This window comes from Ranitomeya imitator, chromosome 3 (assembly GCF_032444005.1).
Source record: "Ranitomeya imitator isolate aRanImi1 chromosome 3, aRanImi1.pri, whole genome shotgun sequence".
Taxonomy (NCBI): domain Eukaryota; kingdom Metazoa; phylum Chordata; class Amphibia; order Anura; family Dendrobatidae; genus Ranitomeya; species Ranitomeya imitator.
In genome coordinates, this window is record NC_091284.1 from 561,229,862 (window position 1) to 561,255,117 (window position 25,256).

The following is a 25,256-nucleotide window of genomic DNA, read 5'->3' on the forward strand; positions in this document are numbered from 1 at the left end:
TTGAAAACATGAATAATTTATTCTAAGTATGTACATCTCGACAGGAGTAAAATTGGTGTTTAAACAGCTTTCATACAAAGTGAACATTCTTACACTTAGAAGCCCTTGCAAGTTGATTGTGAGCATAAAGTCACTTCAGCTGAAATCTGATACCATGGATAGTGTGCTAAGGACTCATTGCAACATTGTTTCATTTAATGGTAGTCCGCTTTAATGTGTAGATTGCCACCAGCACTAGAAACTCTTCTGCTCATTGGGTTTGCAGTGCAGATCCAATATATGTATCACTGGCTGGGAAACTGCAATGGAAGGCAACTTGAGTTCATTTACTACTGAGTATGAAAAACCTTACTCCAATCATTCAGAAAAAATGCTGACATACATTACCAAACCCAACCCATAATTAGAAGTAACTATTGCTTATGCTTCATTATTTGACCATTTATTGCAATGGATGGAACAAAAGATGCACATTGTGAAATAACTGAGGTATAAAAACCGTCTCAAACTAGAAGTTATACCTTAATGAAGGGCATGGAGACTAGGCCGGCCCCAAGTAAACACTTGCCATACACTGATGAGGTGAAGATGTGACTTGCCAAGGTAAAAGATAGAAACGGGAAAAGAATACGAGCATGCAGAGAAATATTACTGCTGAATGAATTGCATACAATATTGGAAACCAATCTCTGGTCATCACAGCACATTAAAGAACACATAATGGATTGTGACCTTTACCTAAAAAGAAAGTTATGCCTTTATGTACAGTCAGATGACCTGACCCATACTGCACACATCTACTGTATAGTACGAGTTTTACCGGAGTAGTCTTCTCTCAGAAGGGTTGTATTGCCGATACCATTGTGTAGCATGTTGTGTAGCTTCATCTTATCAATGACTTTCAGATATGGGTTTCCTCGATTAAAAAATATAGATTTTTTATAAGTAGCAGGGCCCCTCTTCCTAGTGGCGGGTGCTGTAATTGCAGCTCAGCTTTATTCACTAGCTATACCAAACATGGATCATAGAGACCCATACTGCTGCTGGAAAAAGGCTCTTATTTGTAATCCTGATCACCCCCTTTGGCCTCATTCAGACCTCTCTGGATCACGGTCTTAGTACAGAATGCGATGAATGGACTGATGGCAGGATTCCTGACTTGACTCCTCATATATGCCTATGAGGCTGTTGATTAAGGGTCACGAGGCCCACAGCCAGTGTCTATCACTGCCAGTGTGAAATCGGCCTTACAGTGAACCACAGTATTTGTCTTGATGGCCCTTTTAGTGTTACATTGGAAGCAGCGGACAGGACCTGGGCTTTAATATGTGTATATAAAACATAATAAAGATGATTGTGTCATTCCCAATAAAGCCGAAGCTACCATAAAAAAACAGCGCAGCAATTAATTCAAAGTGAAGGATATGTTAAAACAGTGCATGCACTGAACTCTATAGAGAAATGTAGTTTATCAGAACTCCATAGAAAAAAAGCTGAGGTATCAGCTACATCATGGATGCACTCTCCAAGCTTTACCTTCTGGTGTTCAGAAAACAAACAGTACAAACGACATTCTTTTCATCAAGTCTCACAAACCTAAAATACAACAGTGCAAAGGGAAGAAGTTGGCAATCATATTATTGTCACATTTGAGGTTTTTGCATTTTCTTCTGGACAGTGATTACTGGTCAGTTCTTTAATGAATTGTTCAAGTGCAGCAAAGTAGCCTTGGCACTGCCAGGTGTCATTATGTGTCCCATCTGGGAAGATGGCTAGTCTTTTAGTCCGGGACGGGGAAAGTTCATAGAGCTGTTTCATCATGAATGGAGGAATTAACTGGTCAGATAACCCAGATATGAATAAGGAAGGCATTCGGCATTGAGAAATTTTCCGGTAGGACAAAAACTTATTTTTGTAGCACCATAAAGGAAGGTATCTCATAGGAAGAAAAGAAAATAGGGTGCTGGCCATGTGAGGAATGCTAAGAAAAGTATTTTCTAATACCAGCGCTGATATTCTGTGTGCATTTTCTGATGCTAAATGAATGGCCACTCCACCCCCTAAAGAGCGGCCAAAAAGGATAATTTTTGTCTTATCGATGTCAGGTCTGGTCATGATGTAATCGAGCACGGCTTCAGAGTCTAGATACAGGCCTTCTTCACTGGGTTCGCCTTCACTTTTTCCATAGCCTCTGTAGTCAACCAGCAGCAAGTTCACTTTCAGGTTGACCAGCATCAACAATGCATTGGGTAGCCTATGGCCAATATTTCCGGCGTTACCGTGAAAATAAATAATGGTCGGAGAAAAGTTTGAGTTATCACCTGTATATCTCAAGAGGATGAGGTTGAGATGCACACCATCCTTTGTTTTAATGAATATGTTTTCATGTGGTATTCCAGTAGGCATCGGTACATAAAGTCGTGATGAAGAAGGCTGGTCAGGAAAATATAGCAGTACATCCTGGAATTTAAATAGTATTCCAGCTATGGAGACAAATATAAGAAGCAGCAGAATAATACCACCATACATATTAAACGTTAATATCAATGGGAGAAGACCTATCCGACATAGTCCCCATGACCAGGAGCCTAACGTTAGTAACCACCGTTCGGCACAAGCCCAAAACTTCAGATGTTTGTCCATTGTTGATCTTTCCTGTTTGTGCCCTAGAAGAAACACAGATAAAAAAAATATTCAAAAGAATGGCATATATACATTAAAAAATCAATTCTTCACCTAGAGTTATAGAGGCACAACTATCCAATGCAACGTAGAATAGTATGTCATGTAACTGTGGTTTGGAGGATCCGGATTTAATTATTAACATTATGTGCAGAAGTTTGGAAGATATTACCCCTACAAGGATATACACAGTAATTAGGATAGATGAGCAATAAAGTTAGAGAACCACTGTACATGTCTGGGCTCGCACATCGCTCTCCGTAGGGAGATGTTCGAGAGTTTTTTCAACAAAACGCATCAATGACAAAAATATTGAATCAAAAAGATTACTGTATGGCATCCAAGTGTGTCCCATCAACAGTGGTCAGACAATCATGGGGTTCTCCAATGATCCTTGGCCTTCCTGCTAATACTAGGAATAGGCCTGGATAACATCATGGGCACTCTCCTTGACGTCATCAGAAACAAGGGCTTAAGCTTCTCCCTTTGGATGCCACCATCAGTATTAATTAAGACAGCAGAGACCTCTGGAGAAGCCCGAGCTGCATCCGAGGGTTGCTGGAGAATGAGTATGCCTCACTTTATGATTTTTAATCAATGCCTAACATATACTATTGGTTTTCCAGTTCTTTTACACTGATGACATATCAGATTGGCAAGGGTCTGACTTCTGAGTGCCCTCACGATTATCTGATTGAAGAGACCGTGGAGCATGAGAAGTAGCAATTTGCCGTACATTGTTTCGGCTCACACTCAAAAACAGAGGAGCCTCAGAATGGACCTACCTGATGTGTAAGAGTCACTATGGAAGAAAGAGCAAGACAATAAGCTGTGTGAGCCCTTCAGATGCCAGAGTTAGTAGCGGTCCTGTGTGTTTGAGATGCAGCATCCACAGGAACACAGATTATTGGAACCTGTTTCAGTAACAGAAATGACAGTGGTTTACTACCATTATTAAACTTTTACAATTAGTAATCCAGTAGTCAGTAGTAAATAGCCAGTACAGTATATGGGAAAGCCAGCTGCTCTACTCTACTTCCGCACCCCAGGGACTGTATTCAGCGAGGTGGAAGATGCCAGAGGTCCAGACTATGCCCTTAACCCCTCTGTGACCTTAGACGTACTATCCCGTCGAGGTGCCCTGGGCTTATCTGACCCTGGACGGGATAGTACGTCATAGCCGATCGGCCGCGCTCACGGGGGGAGCGCGGCCGATCGCGGCCGGGTGTCAGCTGCTTATCGCAGCTGACATCCGGCACTATGTGCCAGGAGCGGTCACGGACCGCCCCCGGCACATTAACCCCTGGCACACCGCGATCAAAGATGATCGCGATGTGCCGGCGGTGCAGGGAAGCACCGCGCAGGGAGGGGGCTCCCTGCGGGCTTCCCTGAGACCCCCGGAGCAACGCGATGTGATCGCGTTGCTGCGAGGGTCTCCCCTCCCCTCCTGCTCCCTCCAGCCCCGGATCCAAGATGGCCGCGGATCCGGGTCCTGCAGGGAGGGAGGTGGCTTCACAGAGCCTGCTCAGAGCAGGCACTGTGAAGCCTGCAGCGCTGCATGTCAGATCAGTGATCTGACAGAGTGCTGTGCAAACTGTCAGATCACTGATCTGTGATGTCCCCCCCTGGGACAAAGTAAAAAAGTAAAAAAAAAATTTTCCAAATGTGTAAAAAAAAAAAAAAAAAAATATTCCAAAATAATGAAAAAAAAAAAAAAATATTATTCCCATAAATACATTTCTTCCTCTAAATAAAAAAAAAAACCCAATAAAAGTACACATATTTAGTATCGCCGCGTCCGTAACGACCCGACCTATAAAACTGTCCCACTAGTTAACCCCTTCAGTAAACACCGTAAGAAAAAAAAAAAAAAAACGAGGCAAAAAAACAACGCTTTATTATCTTACCGCCGAACAAAAAGTGGAATAACACGCGATCAAAAGGACAGATATAAATAACCATGGTACCGCTGAAAGCGTCATATTGTCCCGCAAAAAAAGAGCCGCCATACAGCATCATCAGCAAAAAAATAAAAAAGTTATAGTCCTGAGAATAAAGCGATGCAAAAATAATAATTTTTTCTGTAAAATAGTTTTTATCGTATAAAAGCGCCAAACCATAAAAAAATGATATAAATGAGGTATCGCTGTAATCGTACTGACCCGAAGAATAAAACTGATTTATCAATTTTACCAAACGCGGAACGGTATAAACGCCTCCCCCAATAGAAATTCATGAATAGCTGGCTTTTGGTCATTCTTCCTCACAAAAATCGGAATAAAAAGCGATCAAAAAATGTCACGTGCCCAAAAATGTTTTCAATAAAAACGTCAACTCGTCCCGCAAAAAACAAGACCTCACATGACTCTGTGGACCAAAATATGGAAAAATTATAGCTCTCAAAATGTGGTATTGCAAAAAATATTTTTTGCAATAAAAAGGGTCTTTCAGTGTGTGACGGCTGCCAATCATAAAAATCCGCTAAAAAACTCGCTATAAAAGTAAATCAAACCCCCCTTCATCACCCCCTTAGTTAGGGAAAAATAAAAAAAAATGTATTTATTTCCATTTTCCCATTAGGGCTAGGGCTAGGGTTAGGGCTAGGGTTAGGGATAGGGCTAGGGTTAGGGTTAGGGCTAGGGTTAGGGCTAGGGTTAGGGCTAGGGTTAGGGCTAGGGTTAGGGCTAGGGTTAGGGCTAGGGTTAGGGCTAGGGTTAGGGCTAGGGTTAGGGCTAGGGTTAGGGCTAGGGTTAGGGCTAGGGTTAGGGCTAGAGTTGGGGCTACAGTTAGGGTTGGGGCTAAAGTTAGGGTTAGGGTTTAGATTACATTTACAGTTGGGAATAGGGTTGGGATTAGGGTTAGGGGTGTGTCAGGGTTAGAGGTGTGGTTAGGGTTACCGTTGGAATTAGGGTTAGGGGTGTGTTTAGATTAGGGTTTCAGTTATAATTGGGGGGTTTCCACTGTTTCGGCACATCAGGGGCTCTCCAAACACGACATGGCGTCCGATCTCAATTCCAGCCAATTCTGCGTTGAAAAAGTAAAACAGTGCTCCTTCCCTTCCGAGCTCTCCTGTGTGCCCAAACAGGGGTTTACCCCAACATATGGGGTATCAGCGTACTCAGGACAAATTGGACAACAACTTTTGTGGACCAATTTCTCCTGTTACCCTTGGGAAAATACAAAACTGGGGGCTAAAAAATAATTTTTGTGGGAAAACAAAAAGATTTTTTTATTTTCACGGCTCTGCGTTATAAACTGTAGTGAAACACTTGGGGGTTCAAAGTTCTCACAACACATCTAGATAAGTTCATTGAGGGGTCTAGTTTCCAATATGGGGTCACTTGTGGGGGGTTTCTACTGTTTAGGTACATTAGGGGCTCTGCAAACGCAATGTGACGCCTGCAGACCAATCCATCTAAGTCTGCATTCCAAATGATGCTCCTTCCCTTCCGAGCCCTCCCATGCGCCCAAACGGTGGTTCCCCCCCACATATCGGGTATCAGCGTACTCAGGACAAATTGGACAACAACATTTAGGGTCCAATTTCTCCTGCTAACCTTGGAAAAATACAAAACTGGGGGCTAAAATATAATTTTTGTGGAAAAAAAAATATTTTTTTATTTGCATGGCTCTGCGTTATAAACTGTAGTGAAATACTTGGGGGTTCAGAGCTCTCAACACATCAAGATGAGTTCCTTAGGGGGTCTACTTTCCAAAATGGTGTCACTTGTGGGGGGTTTCTACTGTTTAGGTACATTAGGGGCTCTGCAAACGCAATGTGACGCCTGCAGACCATTCCATCTAAGTCTGCATTCCAAATGGCGCTCCTTCCCTTCCGAACCCTCCCATGCGCCCAAACGGTGGTTCCCCCCCACATATGGGGTATCAGCGTACTCAGGACAAATTGGACAACAACTTTTGGGGTCCAATTTCTCCTGTTACCCTAGGGAAAATACAAAACTGGGGGCTAAAAAATAATTTTTGTGGGAAAAAAATTTTGTTTTATTTTTATGGCTCTGCATTATAAACTTCTGTGAAGCCCTTGGTGGGTCAGAGTGCTCACCACACATCCAGATAAGTTCCTTAGGGGGTCTACTTTCCAAAATGGTGTCACTTGTGGGGGGTTTCAATGTTTAGGCACATCAGTGGCTCTCCAAACGCAACATGGCGTCCCATCTCAATTTCTGTCAATTTTGCATTGAAAAGTCTAACTGCGCTCCTTCCCTTCCGAGCTCTCCCATGCGCCCAAACAGTGGTTTACTGCCACATATGGGGTATCAGCGTACTCAGGACAAATTGGACAACAACTTTTGAGGTCCAATTTCTTCTCTTACCCTTGGAAAAATAAAAAATTGGGGGCAAAAGTATAATTTTTGTGAAAAAATATGATTTTTTATTTTTACGGTTCTGCATTATAAACTTCTGTGAAGCACTTGGTAGGTCAAAGTGCTCACCATACATCCAGATAAGTTCCTTAGGGGGTCTACTTTCCAAAATGGTGTCACTTGTGGGGGGTTTCAATGTTTAGGCACATCAGTGGCTCTCCAAACGCAACATGGCGTCCCATCTCAATTCCTGTCAATTTTGCATTGAAAAGTCAAATAGCGCTCCTTCCCTTCCAAGCTCTCCCATGCGCCCAAACAGTGGTTTACCGCCACATATGGGGTATCAGCGTACTCAGGACAAACTGGACAACAACTTTTTGGGTCCAATTTCTCCTGTTACCCTTGGTAAAATAAAACAAATTGGGGATGAAGTAAATTTTTTGTGTAAAAAAGTTAAATGTTCATTTTTATTTAAACATTCCAAAAATTCCTATTAAACACCTGAAGGGTTAATAAACTTCTTGAATGTGGTTTTGAGCACCTTGAGGGGTGCAGTTTTTAGAATGGTGTCACACTTGGGCATTTTCTATCATATAGACCCCTCAAAATGACTTCAAATGAGACATGGTCCCTAAAAAAAAATGGTGTTGTAAAAATGAGAAATTGCTGGTCAACTTTTAACCCTTATAACTCCCTAACAAAAAAAAAAATTGGTTCCAAAATTATGCTGATGTAAAGGAGACATGTGGGAAATGTTACTTATTAAGTATTTTGTGTGACATATCTCTGTGATTTAATTGCATAAAAATTCAAAGTTTGAAAATTGCGAAATTTTCAAAATTTTCGCCAAATTTCCGTTTTTTTCACAAATAAACGCAGGTACTATCAAAGAAATTTTACCACTATCATGAAGTACAATATGTCACGAGAAAACAATGTCAGAATCACCAGGATCCGTTGAAGCGTTTCGGAGTTATAACCTCATAAAGGGACAGTGGTCAGAATTGTAAAAATTGGCCTGGTCATTGACGTGCAAACCACCCTCGGGGGTAAAGGGGTTAATATTACAGTCTCAGAAAATCTCTTAAATGCTGCTTGTTTAAGAAGCAAGACACCTGCTATATGAAAAATGTATCAATACCAAAGTGTGTCAGATATAATATTAGAGATGAGCGAATTGACATGTAGAGCCCCTGACTGCCAGACAGGAATCCTGCACACTACCTCCTACCCGCCCGAATCCCCAGCACCTCTTCTGATTTGTAGGCCCGGAGTGACATCAGTTGTGGCCGCTGGATCAAGGTCCGACAGATCAATTTGCTTACCTCTTAATAGATATGCAGGCTTCCTAATATCATGTCTAACAGTGCAAACAGACTAATGAGGCATTCTACGATCAAGAATATGTGCCCCTCCATCAAACGCAAACAGTACTCGCACTCCCTGGGTCCAGTGTCTTTATTAGACCTAGTTCACATTAAACAACGTTCTGGTGAGGTCTATCTCTTTTAGGTGGACACAATAGAGTTGAAGATGACACTCTTCTGTCCACCTGAAAAGATACTAGAGGCAAGGAAATTACATTAGTGGCACCACTCCAGCAATAAAATAAAAAAACAAGCGCTGGAGTGGTGTTTTAAGTGTGCTCCATACTGTAATAGTCAAGGCAATCCCAGGGGTTGCTGAAAAAAAAGTTATCGCCTATTTGCAGGATATGTCTGGGATCTGCACTGACCGGCAGAAGGGGGAACTTTAATTCCCATTATTATATGGAATGGCAGTGCGAATGTGCAACCACCACTCCATTCATTCTCTAAGGAGCTACACTCCGCCCCACAAGGAATAAATGATCAGTCGGTGGATTGTGCACAGTGTGGCTCCATACTTACAGGGACTATAGTGCCCGTTCTGCCAGGCACTGCAGGTCTTAGCAGTCGGTCCACCGTGATCAATCAGTTATCACCTACCCAGAGTATAGGTGATAACTGTATAACACCCAAGGGTGTGTCAGTATACTCCTGTGCAATGGCATCACAATACCATACACAATACACTGTGCAATGCTTACAGCACCCTGATGAGCACACTGTGCCGTGGCTGACACGTCAGTGCAGGGTACACTGTACACTATAACATTTACCAGCACACCACACACACAGCTTATAGCACCCTGCCGGGCACACTGTGCCGCGGACAGCACCCTGATGAGCACACTGTGCCGCGTACAGCACCCTGATGAGCACACTGTGCCGTGTACAGCACCCTGATGAGCACACTGTGCCGGGGCTGACACGTCAGTGCAGGTACACTATAACCGCGCACACACCAGCCCATCCCCCACGCTGCTCACATGCCAGGTACAAGATGTGGGCTGCTCGCGGCCTCTCATCCCATCGTAATCCGTCTCGCCCCGCAGTCACTTCCCGATCCACTTCCGGGATAGAATACGTGACAGAACGTCACACTCGCGTTAGTGTTGTCCGGAGTCACATGCGCACCACTTATCTGCCATCTTTCTTGAGGGCAGGGACCTTGCAGTGCCATAACAGCGGGTTACAAGACCTAGCATACATACATACATACATACATAGCGCAGCGCTAACCTTTATCTCGTATTGCCGTGAATGTGGCACAAGTGAAAAGAGACCGTTTACAAGACTAGGAGCGTGACTGTGTGTTCATAGATGACGTGTTACGTACGGCACGCTGACTTCAGAGGGTTTGGTGCGGCGCCGGGCTATGACGTTGCAGCTTCCGCTGTTGTCAGTAGTCGCGCACAGTGGGCTGCTGTGGATGGTGATGATGTCACGTGAGGGTAGCAGGTGAGAGCCGCCCGGGCCTGCGCTCCTGACAGACTGGGGTTGTCTGACCGAAAGAGGACGGATTATTAGCTGCTCGCCCCTCTTGTTTCTATAGTAACCTCTTTCTCTCCACTTGTACCTGGTGATGTCAGTCAGGGTGACAGGAAAGCTTTATTGGAGGGGTTCTCTTTATTAAAGGGGTGTTCCAGGCAATGACTATTAGCTTACTGCATCCAGTCATCTTCTATCTACAGATGTTATTGTCTGGGGGATCCACATATGAGACCCCTATTAGAGGATATGATACAAGCAGTGATGGTGGCTCCTGGCACACGCCAGCCGTCTGTGACTAGGACAACTGCTTAGCTGATGTAATGCCATGCTTCTTGGCTCCACAGAGCGAAAGCAGCAGCCATGTTAGGAAAGGGAACAAGCAATCGCAACCGATCTCCCCGAGTCTTCTTCCTACTTGTGTTCAGACAAAATGGGATGGGCTAGAAAACTGGAGCAGAGGAGGCCCCCCCCCCTGAAGCGGGGGAGCGCCTCCCCCTGTAGCAGCGGAGCGCCCCCCCCCCGAAGCGGAGGAGCGCCCCCCCCCGAAGCGGAGGAGCGCCCCCCCCCCTGAAACGGAGGAGCGCCCCCCCTCCCGAAGCGGAGGAGCCCCCCCCCCCCGAAGCGGAGGAGCGCCCCCCCCCCCCCCCCGAAGCGGAGGAGCGCCCCCCCCCCCCCCCCCGAAGCGGAGGAGCGCCCCCCCCCGAAGCGGAGGAGCGCCCCCCCTCCCGAAGCGGAGGAGCGCCCCCCCCCCTGAAACGGAGGAGCGCCCCCCCTCCCGAAGCGGAGGAGCGCCCCCCCTCCCGAAGCGGAGGAGCGCCCCCCCTCCCGAAGCGGAGGAGCGCCCCCCCTCCCGAAGCGGAGGAGCGCCCCCCCTCCCGAAGCGGAGGAGCACCCCCCCCTGAAGCGGAGGAGCGCCCCCCCCCCCCCCTGAAGCGGAGGAGCGCCCCCCCTCCCGAAGCGGAGGAGTGCCCCCCCCTGAAGCGGAGGAGCGCCCCCCCCCTGAAGCGGAGGAGCGCCCCCCCGAAGCGGAGGAGCGCCCCCCCCCCCCCGAAGCGGTGGAGTGCCCCCCTCCCTTAAGCTGAGCCCCCTCCCATTACTTGCCTGCGTGCTTGATTTCAGAAGGTTAGATTTGTAGATCCACTTCAGACTCTGATTTACTTATATTATGCTTTGTTTTTGATTTTTGGATGGAAATCTTCAATCTCACAAAAACATGGCTGATTTAAAAACAAACCACAGCACCGCCGCTGTCTGTAGACTGTGGTGCTGCAGCTCAGCCTACTCATTACAGTGGAGCACCCACTCCGATACATCAATTATTGTAAAACACATGTATATTCCATCTCTGAAATGTTGTATGTGCTAATTTACATGTTAATTTTTATTTTACACTGCAACCATGTTATCAACAACTTATATTTATGATCTGTTTATAGGACATAAACCCTGAGTGCCCGTCATCGCTACTAATGGTACTATCTGCAGAAGCTCATCAATAAGTCCGTGGACTTTTTAAAAAATATTTTTATGGTTTGTATTATTTTTTTTTCTTCTAAATTATGGTGACATCTTTAATAGCCCATAGACCAAATTTGGCCTTTAAGGGTATTTGTACTCGCATCAGAGGAGTAATATATATATATATATATATATATATATATATATATATATATATATATACAGTGTATATACAGTACAGACCAAAAGTATGAGCAATCGTGGGACTGTGTATACGTTATATAGGTGATACTGTGATTATATACAGCAGTGTCACCTATATATTGTACATAAAGCAGTCTACATACGGCTTTAATGGGGATAAATGTAAGGCCATGCACTTAGGTAGAAGTAATAAGATGTATAACTATGTGCTTAATTCTAAAACTCTGGGCAAAACCATCAATGAAAAAGACCTGGGAGTATGGGTGGATGACAAACTCATATTCAGGGGCCAGTGTCAGGCAGCTGCTACAAAGGCAAATAAAATAATGGGATGCATTAAAAGAGGCATAGATGCTCATGAGGAGAATATAATTTTACCTCTATACAAGTCACTAGTTCGACCACACTTAGAATACTGTGTACAGTTCTGGTCTCCGGTGTACAGTCATGGACAAAAATTTTGAGAATGAGACAAATATAAATTTTTCCAAAGTCTACTGCTTCATTTTTTCTAATGGCAATTTGCATATACTCCTGAATGTCAGAGTGATCAGCTTAACAGCAATTACTGTACTTGCAAAGTCAATATTTGCCCAGAAAATGAACTTTAAAGGGACACTGTCACCTGAATTTGGAGGGAACAATCTTCAGCCATGGAGGTGGGGTTTTTGGGTTTTTGATTCACCCTTTCCTTACCCGCTGGCTGCATGCTGGCTGCAATATTAGATTGAAGTTCATTCTCTGTCCTCCATAGTACACGCCTGCGCAAGGCAAGATTGCACTGTGCAGGCATCAGGTTAGCATCCTCAATAATCAGAACCTCCCACTCCCGTCTCCAAGACTTTACACGTGCTGCGCCGATTCTTTGGAATGCACTACCTAGGATAATACGATTAATCCCCAATCCCCACAGTTTTAAGCGTGCCCTAAAAACTCATTTGTTCAGACTGGCCTACCGCCTCAATGCATTAACCTAACGATCCCTGTGTGGCCTATATTAAAAAAAAAAAAAATTAATTAACTGGTTCATGCAGCTTTACATGAACACCCAAGCCTTACACTATGGCTGGTCCGAATAACTATAGCAATTGTTACCATCCACCTCTCGTGTCTCCCCTTTTCCTCATAGTTTGTAAGCTTACGAGCAGGGCCCTCACTCCTCTTGGTATCTGTTTTGAACTGTATTTCTGTTATGCTGTAATGTCTATTGTATGTACAAGTCCCCTCTATAATTTGTAAAGCGCTGCGGAATATGTTGGCGCTATATAAATAAAAATTATTATTATTATATTATTATTATCATTGCACTGCACAAAAATGGCCTAACAGGGAAGAGTATCGCAGCTACAAAGATTGCACCTCAGTCAACAATCTATCGCATCATCAAGAACTTCAAGGAGAGAGCTTCCATTGTTGTCAAAAAGGCTCCAGGGTGCCCAAGAAAGGCCAGCAAGCACTAGGACCGTATCTTAAAACTGTTTCAGCTGCGGGATCGGACTACCAGCAGTGCCGAGCTTGCTCAGGAATGGCAGCAGGCTGGTGTGAGTGCTTCTGCACGCACTGTGAGGCGGAGACTCTTTGAGCAAGGCCTGGTTTCAAGGAGCGCAGCAAAGAAGCCACTTCTCTCCAGAAAAAACATCAGGGACCGACTGATATTCTGCAAAAGGTACAGGGAGTGGACTGCTGAGGACTGGGGCAAAGTCATTTTCTCTGATGAATCCCCTTTTCGATTGTTTTTGACATCTGGAAAACAGCTTATTCGGAGAAGAAGAGGTGAGCGCAGGGGCGGACCTACCGCTGGTTCAACCGCTGCAGACGCACCGGGGCCCAGAGGTGGAGGGGGGGCCCTAGCAGGCAGGGGTATACAGGGCCCCGGCTTTCTGCTGCTGCTGTAGATCGGTGCAGGCCCCGCACTGTATGAGCAGTTTACAAGTGCCGGCCGGCATCCTCCTATTGCAGACAGCAGGCTGTGTGTCTGCTGATCTGATGTCACCTGCGCGCCTGTTTCACTCTGCTGGAGGCCTGGAGAGGAGAGATTAGTAGAAAGCCATGGGGTCCCGGGCAGGAGGTATGTGAAGGGCTTCATCTCATTCCTGCTTTCTTATCAGCATTATGTAGATCTCTCTGTACTGTGAGATTTATTGCACCATCTTAAGCTTACAGACAGATAAGGTCCCGGCTTCAGCATCACCCGATCTGCATGTAAGCTGTAGCAATAACTCACAGTGATCCTCACCCTGCACTGTGTGACCCTGAGCCCGGCTCCAGGATATCCCACATTATATATCAGATATATATTATAATGTGAGTTCCTGCAGCCTGGTCAGTGCATGTAACACTATATATGTGCACATAGTACAATACAGTGGTGGCAATGTACAGTATGGAGCATCATGTGCGGCCATTATACAGTATGGAGCATCATGTGCGGCCATTATACAGTATGGAGCATCATGTGTGGCCATTATACAGTATGGAGCACTGTGTGCGGCCATTATACAGTATGGAGCATCGTGTGCGGCCATTATACAGTATGGAGCATCGTGTGCGGCCATTATACAGTATGGAGCATCGTGTGAAGCCATTATACAGTATGGAGCACTGTGTGGCCATTATACAGTATGGAGCATCATGTGCGGCCATTATACAGTATGGAGCATCATGTGCGGCCATTATACAGTATGGAGCACTGTGTGCGGCCATTATACAGTATGGAGCACTGTGTGCGGCCATTATACAGTATGGAGCATCGTGTGCGGCCATTATACAGTATGGAGCATCGTGTGAAGCCATTATACAGTATGGAGCACTGTGTGGCCATTATACAGTATGGAGCATCATGTGCGGCCATTATACAGTATGGAGCATCATGTGCGGCCATTATACAGTATGGAGCATCATGTGCGGCCATTATACAGTATGGAGCATCATGTGTGGCCATTATACAGTATGGAGCATCATGTGCGGTCATTATACAGTATGGAGCATCATGTGTGGCCATTATACAGTATGGAGCATGTGTGGCCATTATACAGTATGGAGCATCATGTGCGGTCATTATACAGTATGGAGCATCATGTGCGGCCATTATACAGTATGGAGCATCATGTGCGGCCATTATACAGTATGGAGCATCCTGTGCGGCCATTATACAGTATGGAGCATCATGTGCGGCCATTATACAGTATGGAGCATCATGTGTGGCCATTATACAGTATGGAGCATCATGTGCGGCCATTATACAGTATGGAGCATCCTGTGCGGCCATTATACAGTATGGAGCATCGTGTGCGGCCATTATACAGTATGGAGCATCGTGTGCGGCCATTATACAGTATGGAGCACTGTGTGGCCATATTTTTTTGTTTATAATTATTCTTCATGAAACATCTGCAAAGAGTTTGTATGTTCTCTCCGTGTTTGCGTGGGTTTCCTCCGGGCACTCCGGTTTCCTCCCACATTCCAAAGACATACTGATAGGAATTCTAGATTGTGAGCCCAATCGGGGACAGTGATGATAATGTGTGCAAAACTGTAAAGCGCTGCGGAATATGTTAGCGCTATATAAAAATAAAGATTATTATTAAAGATTATTATTATTATTATTATTATTAAAACAGTGTGATCAGCAGTGCTAAATGGGTGTGGTTGGGACGTGGATATGGGTGTGACTAGTTATGAATGGGTGTGGCCAGAGGTGTGGCCTAAAAATTGCCGCGGCGCGCTTTGCACACCGCAAACTTTGTCCCTCTTTCCCATCTTCAAAAGTTGGGAGGTATGATGCTGGGCAGGGAGGGGGGCCCAGACACATTTCTTGCACAGGGGCCCAAAGCTGTCAGTGTCCGCCACTGGGTGAGCGCTACCACCAGTCTTGTCTCATGCCAACTGTAAAGCATCCTGAAACCATTCATGTGTGGGGTTGCTTCTCAGCCAAGGGAATCGGCTCACTCACAGTCTTGCCTAAAAACACAGCCATGAATAAAGAATGGTACCAGAATGTCCTCCAAGAGCAACTTCTCCCAACCGTCCAAGAGCAGTTTGGCGCCCAACAATGCCTTTTCCAGTATGATGGAGCACCTTCCCATAAAGCAAAGGTGATAACTAAATGGCTCATGGAACAAAACATAGAGATTTTGGGTCCATGGCCTGGAAACTCCCCAGATCTTAATCCCATTGAGAACTTGTGGTCAATCATAAAGAGACGGGTGGACAAACAAAAACCAACAAATTCTGGCAAAATTCAAGCATTGATTATGCAAGAATGGACTGCAATCAGTCAGGATTTGGTCCAGAAGTTGATTGAGAGCATGCCAGGGAGAATTGCAGAGGTCTTGAAGAAGAAGGGTCAACACTGTAAATATTGACTTGCTGCATTAACTCATTCTAACTGTCAATATAACCTATTGGTACTCATAATATGATTGCAATTATATTTCTGTATGTGATATAAACATCAGACAAACACTAATAAAAACCAGAGGCCAGCAGATCATGTGAAAATATAATTTTGGTGTCATTCTCAAAAATTTTGGCCATGACTGTATAAGAAAGACATAGCTGAACTAGAGCGGGTGCAGAGAAGAGCGACCAAGGTTATTAGAGGACTGGGGGGTCTCCAATACCAAGATAGGTTATTACACTTGGGGCTATTTAGTTTGGAAAAATGAAGGCTAAGGGGTGATCTTATTTTAATGTATAAATATATGAGGTTACAGTACAAAGACCTTTCTGATGATCTTTTTAACCATAGACCTGAGGACAAGGGGGCATCCTCTACGTCTGGACGAAAGAAGATTAATCATAATAACACGAGGATTCTTTACTGTAAGAGCAGTGAGACTATGGAACTCTCTGCCGTATGATGTTGTAATGAGTGATTCATTACTTAAATTTAAGAGGGGATTGGATACCTTTCTTGAAAAGTATAATGTTACAGGGTATATACACTAGATTCCTTGATAGGGCCTTGATCCAGGAAACTAGTCTGATTGCCGTATGTGGAGTCGGGAAGGAATTTTTTTTCCCCAATGTGAAGCTTACTATTTGCCACATGGGTTTTTTTTGCCTTCCTCTGGATCAACATGTTAGGGCATGTTAGGTTAGCCTATGGGTTGAACTAGATGGACGTAAAGTCTTCCTTCAACCTTAATAACTATGTAACTATATACGTTATATAGGTCAAACTGCAAATGCTGTATATATACAGTACAGAGCAAAAGTTTGGACACACCTCGTTTAAAGATTTTTCTGTATTTTCAGGACTATGAAAATTGTAAATTCACACTGAAGGCATCAAAACTATGATTTAACACATGTGGAATTATATACTTAACAAAAAAGTGTGCAACAACTGAAAATATGTCTTATATTCTAGGTTCTTCAAAATAGCCACCTTTTGCTTTGATGACTGCTTTGCACACTCTTGGCATTCTCTTGATGAGCTTCAAGAGGTAGTCACCGGGAATGGTTTTCCAACAATCTTGAATGAGTTCCCAGAGATGCTTCGCGCTTGTTGGCCCTTTTGCCTTCACTCTGCGGTCCAGCTCACCCCTAACCATCTCGATTGGGTTCAGGTCTGGTGACTATGGAGGCCAGGTCATCTGGCGTAGCACCCCATCACTCTCTTTCTTGGTCAAATAGCCCTTACACAGCCTGGAGGTGTGGTTGGGGTCATTGTCCTGTTGAAAAATAAATGATGACTAAACGCAAACCGGATGGAATAGCATGCCGCTGCAAGATGCTGTGGTAGCCATGCTGGTTCAGTATGCCTTCAATTTTGAATAAATCTCCAACAGTGTCAGCAGCAAAGCACCCCCACGCCATCACACCTCCTCCTCCATGCTTCATGGTGGGAACCATATAATCCCTTAAAAAGATATACTTTAATAATATTAAAAATACCTATTCTCAGTGAAAAACAATAGTAGACCTAACCGTGCACATAACTTACCAAATATCCCTACGCTTTGCTGCTATCCCTACCTAGCAGTGGAGGTTGGCACCCTGATAGAACAATTTTTGGCGCCCCCACTCCGCGGCGGCTATCCCCAACTCGCCCTATTTGTTCCTGACGGGCTATAGGTGGGAAAACAATGAGCAAACAAAAGAGATGAAGGAAAGCGTTTAGGTAAAGAGAAGGCTATAGTGCACAAACTATTTTACTTCCCCATGCATGTATTCCTAATAACCAAAAAATGGATTAAGACTCAATACATTTGCATATATCCACATAAAATCCTATGATGTGTTTAGCTATGATGGCCACTCCACAGATACACACAGCTTATGTTTACACAGGACTCAGAGAAAAAGTAAATGTGAAAAAGACAGCAAGGGGATCAAACCATAAACAAGCCTGGTTCAAATAGTCATGAACAGTCCATCATATCTGACTTCAGCCATTGTCAGTGATATGCAATTTTAGCAGGTACTGATGGAAAATTTAGAGGAAAGCAAGGGAGGGTGTTAGCCCAAATTCACTTAGCTTCCAACCGACCGCCTCTACGCATTTCCCCGTCATACGGTTCATCAGGAGGCACAAATTTAGAACCAGTGATGCATAGATGCAGGTGTCCTGATGAATGGACAGAAGTCCGCAGGATTTACTGCGATTTTTCTGCGGATTTCATTGCGGTTTTACAACTGCGGTTTTCTATTGGAGCATTTGTAAAACCACTGCAGAAAGAAGTGACATGCTGCGGAATGTACACAGCTGCGTTTCCGCGCAGTTTTTTTCTGCAGCATGTGCACAGCGTTTTTTGTTTCCCATAGGTTTACATTGAACTGTAAACTCATGGGAAACTGCTGCAGACCCGCAGCTGCGGATCTGCAGCGTTTTCCGCAGCGTGTGCACATACCCTTAGAATTAGGCTATGTGCACACGGTGCGGATTTGGCTGCGGATCCGCAGCGGATTGGCCGCTGCAGATTCGTAGCAGTTTTCCATCAGGTTTACAGTTCCATGTAAACCTATGGAAAACCAAATCCGCTGTGCCCATGGTGCGGAAAATACCGCACGGAAACGCTGCGTTGTATTTTCCGCAGCATGTCAATTCTTTGTGCGGATTCCGCAGAGTTTTACACCTGTTCCTCAATAGGAATCCGCAGGTGAAATCCGCACAAAAAACACTGGAAATCCGCGGTAAATCCGCAGGTAAAGCGCAATGCCTTTTACCTGCGGATTCTTCAAAAATGGTGCAGAAAAATCTCACACGCATCCGCAACGTGGGCGCATAGCCTTAGGGTTAGGGTTGGAATTAGGGTTAGGGTTCGAATTAGGGCTAGGGTTGGAAATAGGGTTAAGATTAGGCTTGTGGTTAGGGGTGTGTTGTGTTTAGGGTTGGGATTAGGGCTAGGGTTGGGATTAGGGTTATGGATGTGTTGGGGTTAGGGTTGTGGTTAGGGGTGTGTTGGGGTTAGGGTATGGCTAGAGTTGGGGTTAGGAGTGTGTTGGGGTTAGTGTTGGAGTTAGAATTGAGGGGTTTCCACTGTTTAGGCACTTCAGGGGTCTCCAAACGCAACTTGGCGCCACCATTGATTCCAGCCAATCTTGCGTTCAAAAAGCCAAATGGTGCTCCCTCCCTTCCAAGCCCTGACGTGCGCCCAAACAGTGGTTTACCCTCACATATGGGGCACCAGCATACTCAGGACAAACTGCGCAACAATTACTGGGGTCCAATTTCTCCTGTTACCCTTGTGAAAATAAAAAATTGCTTGCTAAAAAATTATTTTCACGGCTCTGCGTTGTAAACTTCTGTGAAGCACTTGGGGGTTCAAAGTGCTCACCACATATCTAGATAAGTTCCTTTGGGGGTCTAGTTTCCAAAATTGGGTCACTTGTGGGGGGTTTCTACTGTTTAGGAACATCAGGGGCTCTGTAAATGCAACGTGACGCCCGCAGACCATTCCATCAAAGTCTGCATTTCAAAACGTCACTACTTCCCTTCCGAGGCCCGACGTGTGCCCAAACAGTGGTTTACCCCCACATATGGGGTACCAGCATACTCGGGACAAACTGGGCAACAACTATTGGGGTCCAATTTCTGCTGTTACCCTTGTGAAAATAAAAAATTGCTTGCTAAAACATCATTTTTGAGGAAAGAAAAATGATTTTTTATTTTCACGGCTCTGTGTTATAAATTTCTGTGAAGCACTTGGTGGTTTAAAGTGGTCACCGCTCATCTAGATTAGTTCCATGGGAGGTCTAGTTTCCAAAATGGGGTCACATGTGGGGGAGCTCCAATGTTTAGGCACGCAGGGGCTCTCCAAACGCGACATGGTGTCCGCTAACGATTGGAGCTAATTTTTCATTCAAAAAGTTAAATGGCGCTCCTTCCCTTCCGAGCCCTGCCGTGTGCCCAAACAGAGGTTTACCCCAACATATGAGGTTTCGTTGTACTCAGGAGACACTGCCCAACAAATTTTAGGATCCATTTTATCCTGTTGCTCATGTAAAAATGAAAGAATTGAGGCTAAAAGAACATTTTTTGTGAAAAAAAAGTACTTTTTCATTTTTAGGGATTAATTTGTGAAGCACCTGGGGGTTCAAAGTGCTCACTATGCATCTAGATAAGTTCCCATAAATACATTTCTTTATCTAAATAAAAAAAAAAAAACAATAAAAGTACACATATTTAGTATCGCCGCGTCCGTAACGACCCAACCTATAAAAATGTCCCACTAGTTAACCCCTTCAGTAAACACCGTAAGAAAAAAAAGGCAAAAAAACAACGATCATACCGCCGAACAAAAAGTGGAATAACACGCGATCAAAAAGACTGATATAAATAACCATGGTACCGCTGAAAACGTCATCTTGTCCCGCAAAAAACAAGCCGCCATACAGCATCAGCGAAAAAATTAAAAAGTTATAGTCCTCAGAATAAAGTGATGCAAAAATAATTATTTTTTCTATAAAATAGTTTTTATCGTATAAAAGCGTCAAAACATAAAAAAATGATATATAAATGAGGTATCGCTGTAATCGTACTGACCCGAAGAATAAAACTGCTTTATCAATTTTACCAAACGCGGAATGGTATAAACGCCTCCCCCAAAAGAAATTCATGAATAGCTGGTTTTTGGTCATTCTGCCTCACAAAAATCGGAATAAAAAGCGATCAATAAATGTCACGTGCCCGAAAATGCTACCAATAAAAACGTCAACTCATCCCGCAAAAAACAAGACCTCACATGACTCTGTGGACTCAAATATGGAAAAATTATAGCTCTCAAAATGTGGTAACGCAAAAAATATTTTTTGCAATAAAAAGCGTCTTTCAGTGTGTGACGGCTGCCAGTCATAAAAATCAGCTAAAATACCCGCTATAAAAGTAAATCAAACCCCCCTTCATCACCCCCTTACTTAGGGAAAAATTAAAAAAATGTATTCCCATTTTCCCATTAGGGCTGGGGTTAGGGTTGGGGTTGGGGCTAGGGTTAAGGCTACAGTTAGGGTTGGGGCTAAAGTTAGGGTTAAGGTTGGGGCTAAAGTCAGGGTTAGGGTTTGTATTACATTTACGGTTGGGATTAGGGTTAGGGGTGTGTCTGGGTTAGAGGTGTTGTTAGGGTTACCATTGGGATTAGGGTTAGGGGTGTGTTTGGATTAGGGTTTCAGTTATACATAGTTAGTAAGGCCGAAAAAAGACATTTGTCCATCCAGTTCAGCCTATATTCCATCATAATAAATCCCCAGATCTACGTCCTTCTACAGAACCTAATTGTATGATACAATATTGTTCTGCTCCAGGAAGACATCCAGGCCTCTCTTGAACCCCTCGACTGAGTTCGCCATCACCACCTCCTCAGGCAAGCAATTCCAGATTCTCACTGCCCTAACAGTAAAGAATCCTCTTCTATGTTGGTGGAAAAACTTTCTCTCCTCCAGACGCAAAGAATGCCCCCTTGTGTGTTGTGAATTCTGTGGCTGAATTCACTCCTGTGGTCACAAGTGGTACTGCAGCTTCTGAGCTTCCTCCCTCTGGTGTTCTGGTGAGCTCGTTAACTGCTTCATTACTTAACTCCGCCTGATGCTGCTATCCTTGCTCCTTGTCAATGTTTCAGTGTTGGATCTGAGCTTCTCCTGATTGTTCCTGTGACCTGCTGCTCTGTATAGCTAAGTGCCTTTTGCTTTTTTGTTGCTTTTTTTTCTGTCCAGCTTGTCTTTTGTTTTGCTGGAAGCTCTGAGACGCAAAGGGTGTACCGCCGTGCCGTTAGTTCGGCACGGTGGGTTTTTTTTGCCCCTTTGCGTGGTTTTGCTTTAGGGTTTTTTGTAGACTGCAAAGTTCGCTTTACTGTCCTCGCTCTGTCCTAGAATATCGGGCCCCACTTTGCTGAATCTATTTCATCCCTACGTTTTGTCTTTTCATCTTACTCACAGTCATTATATGTGGGGGGCTGCCTTTTCCTTTGGGGAATTTCTCTGGGGCAAGTCAGGCCTATTTTTCTATCTTCAGGCTAGCTAGTTTCTTAGGCTGTGCCGAGTTGCCTAGGTAGTTGTTAGGCGCAATCCACAGCCGCTTTTAGTTGTGTTTAGGATAGGATCAGGTGTGCAGTCTACAGAGTTTCCACGTCTCAGAGCTCGTTCTTGTATTTTTGGGTATTTGTCAGATCACTGTGTGCGCTCTGATCGCTAAGCACACTGTGTTTCTGGATTGCCTTCATAACACCTGTCATTAGCAAACATAACACTTGTGCCCGTCGCCTTCCTTGGTATAAACAGATCCTCAGTGAGATATTTGTATTGTCCCCTTATATACTTATACATGGTTATTAGATCGCCCCTCAGTCGTCTTTTTTCTAGACTAAATAATCCTAATTTCGCTAATCTATCTGGGTATTGTAGTTCTCCCATCCCCTTTATTAATTTTGTTGCCCTCCTTTGTACTCTCTCTAGTTCCATTATATCTTTCCTGAGCACCGGTGCCCAAAACTGGACACAGTACTCCATGTGCGGTCTAACTAGGGATTTGTACAGAGGCAGTATAATGCTCTCATCATGTGTATCCAGACCTCTTTTAATGCACCCCATGATCCTGTTTGCCTTGGCAGCTGCTGCCTGGCACTGGCTGCTCCAGGTAAGTTTATCATTAACTAGGATCCCCAAGTCCTTCTCCCTGTCAGATTTACACAGTGGTTTCCCATTCAGTGTGTAATGGTGATATTGATTCCTTCTTCCCATGTGTATAACCTTACACTTTCCACTGTTTAGGCACATCAGGGGCTCTCCAAACGCGACATGGCGTCCGATGTCAATTACAGCCAATTCTGCGTTGAAAAAGTAAAACAGTGCTCCTTCCCTTCCGAGCTCTCCCGTGTGCCCAAACAGGGGCTTACCCCAACATATGGGGTATCGGCGTACTCAGGACAAATTGGACAACAACGTTTGGGGTCCAATTTCTCCTGTTACCCTTGGGAAAATACAAAACTGCGGGCTAAAAAATTTTTGTAGGAAAAAAAGATTTTTTATTTTCACGGCTCTGCGTTATAAACTGTACTGAAACACTTGGGGGCTCAAAGTTCTCACAACACATCTAGGTAAGTTACTTGGGGGGTCTAGTTTCCAATATGGGGTCACTTGTGGGGGGTATCTACTGTTTAGGTACATTAGGGGCTCTGCAAACGCAATGTGACGCCTGCAGACCATTCCATCTAAGTCTGCATTCCAAATGGCGCTCCTTCCCTTCCGAGCCCTCCCATGCGCCCAAACGGTGGTTTTCCCCCACATATGGGGTATAAGCGTACTCTGGACAAATTGGACAACAACTTTTGGGGTCCAATTTCTCCTGCTACTCTTGGGAAAATACAAAACTGCGGGCTAAAATATAATTTTTTTCTTATTATTTTCACGGCTCTGCGTTATAAACTGTAGTGAAACACTTGGGGGTTCAAAGTTCTCACAACACATCTAGATAAGTTCCTTGGGGGGTCTAGTTTGCAGTATGGGGTCACTTGTGGGGGGTTTCTACTGTTTAGGTACATTAGGGGCTCTGCAAACGCAATGTGACGCCTGCACACCAATCCATCTAAGTCTGCATTCCAAATGATGCTCCTTCCCTTCCGTGCTCTGCCATGCGCTCAAACGGTGGTTCCCCCCCCCCCCCCCCCCCACATATCGGGTATCGGTGTACTCACGACAAATTGGACAACAATATTTAGGGTCCAATTTCTCCTGTTACCCTTGGAAACATACAACACTTGGAGCTAAAAAATAATTTTTATGGAAAAATGATTTTTTATTTTTATGGTTCTGCATTATAAACTTCTGTGAAGCACTTGGTGGGTCAAAGTGCTCACCACACCTCTAGATAAGTTCCTTAGGGGGTCTATTTTCCAAAATGGTGTCAATTGTGGGGGGTTTCAATGTTTAGGCACATCAGGGGCTCTCCAAACGCAACATGGCGTCCCATCTCAATTCCTGTCAATTTTGCATTGAAAAGTCAAATGGCGCTCCTTCGCTTCCGAGCTCTGTCATGCGCCCAAACAGTGGTTTGTTTACCCCCACATATAGGGTATCGGCGTACTCAGGACAAATTGTACAACAACTTTTGGGGTCGATTTTCTCCTGTTACCCTTGGTAAAATAAAACAAATTGGAGCTGAATAAATTTTTTTGTGAAAAAAAAAAAAAGTTAAATGTTCATTTTTATTTAAACATTCCAAAAATTCCTGTGAAACACCTGAAAAGTTAATAAACTTCTTGAATGTGGTTTTGAGCACCTTGAGGGGTGCAGTTTTTAGAATGGTGTCACACTTGTGTATTTTCTATCATATAGACCCCTCAAAATGGCTTCAAATGAGATGTGGTCCCTAAAAAAAAAAAAGGTGTTGTAAAAATGGGAAATTGCTGGTCAACTTTTGACCCTTATAACTCCCTAACAAAAAAAAATGTTGGTTCCAAAATTGTGCTGATGTAAAGTAGACATGTGGGAAATGTTACTTATTAAGTATTTTGTGTGACATATCTCTGTGATTTAATTGCATAAAAATTCAAAGTTGGAAAATTGTGATATTTTCAAAATTTTCGCCAAATTTCCGTTTTTTTTCACAAATAAATGCAGGTAATAGCAAAGAAATTTTACCACTATCATGAAGTACAATATGTCACGAGAAAACCATGTCAGAATCACTGGGATCCGTTGAAGCGTTCCAGAGTTATAACCTCATAAAGGGACAGTGGTCAGAATTGTAAAAATTGGCCTGGTCATTGACGTGCAAACCACCCTTGGGGGTAAAGGGGTTTGTGCACACGTAGAATAATTATCTGTGGATTTTTCCGCAGCAGATTTGATATATCCGCAGGGCAAAAACTGTGCGTTTTTCCTGCGGATTTACCGCGGTTTTTGTTGATTCCACTGCGGTTTTACACCTGCGGTTTTCTATTATGAAGCAGGTGTAAAACCGCTGCGGATTCCGCACAAAGAATTAAACTGCTGCGTTTCCGCGCGTTTTTTTCCGCAGCATGTGAACCGCGGATTGCGCTTCCCATAGGTTTGCATTGTACTGTAAACGCATGGGAAACCGCTGCGAACCCACCGCTGCGGAAACGCTGCGGATCCGCAGCAAAATCCACAGCGTGTGAACATAGCCTTAAAAAAAAATGCATTTATATTATATCCAATATTTTGCCAAAGCACAATTCTTCAAAGAAGGAAACGACTGACCTATCGGCACAAATTATTTGTACAGCTAATACTATAGAAAAAAACAAGTATTATACTCTAGAATGCAGATTGC

The 25,256-nt window shown here is 44.2% G+C and overlaps 2 protein-coding genes across 4 annotated transcripts in view; one reads left to right on the plus strand and one right to left on the minus strand.

Annotated features, from left to right (window-relative positions):
* On the minus strand, positions 1-9,808 carry ABHD13 (abhydrolase domain containing 13). Of its 3 annotated transcripts, none has more exons than XR_011319343.1 (3): positions 9,611-9,808; positions 3,468-3,596; positions 1-2,666 (listed from the first exon to the last, which is right to left on the minus strand). XR_011319343.1 is itself a non-coding variant. In XM_069757937.1 (2 exons), exon 2 carries the CDS (start codon positions 2,641-2,643, stop codon positions 1,633-1,635), a length of 1,011 nt encoding a protein of 336 aa, XP_069614038.1. In that variant the 5' UTR covers positions 2,644-2,666; positions 3,468-3,602; the 3' UTR covers positions 1-1,632. The 3 variants fall into 3 exon arrangements, 1 of the variants encoding a protein (XP_069614038.1); XR_011319342.1 differs by lacking the exon at positions 9,611-9,808 and adding an exon at positions 9,358-9,455; XM_069757937.1 differs by lacking the exon at positions 9,611-9,808 and having other exon boundaries at positions 3,468-3,602.
* LIG4 (DNA ligase 4) overlaps positions 9,757-25,256 on the plus strand; it is a 21,020-nt gene continuing 5,520 nt past the window's right edge. The window contains exons 1-2 of the mRNA XM_069757936.1: positions 9,757-9,829; positions 11,299-11,392. Of these exons, the coding sequence (XP_069614037.1) occupies positions 11,390-11,392 (3 nt within the window). The 5' untranslated portion in view covers positions 9,757-9,829; positions 11,299-11,389. The remainder of the gene's footprint in view (positions 9,830-11,298; positions 11,393-25,256) is intronic.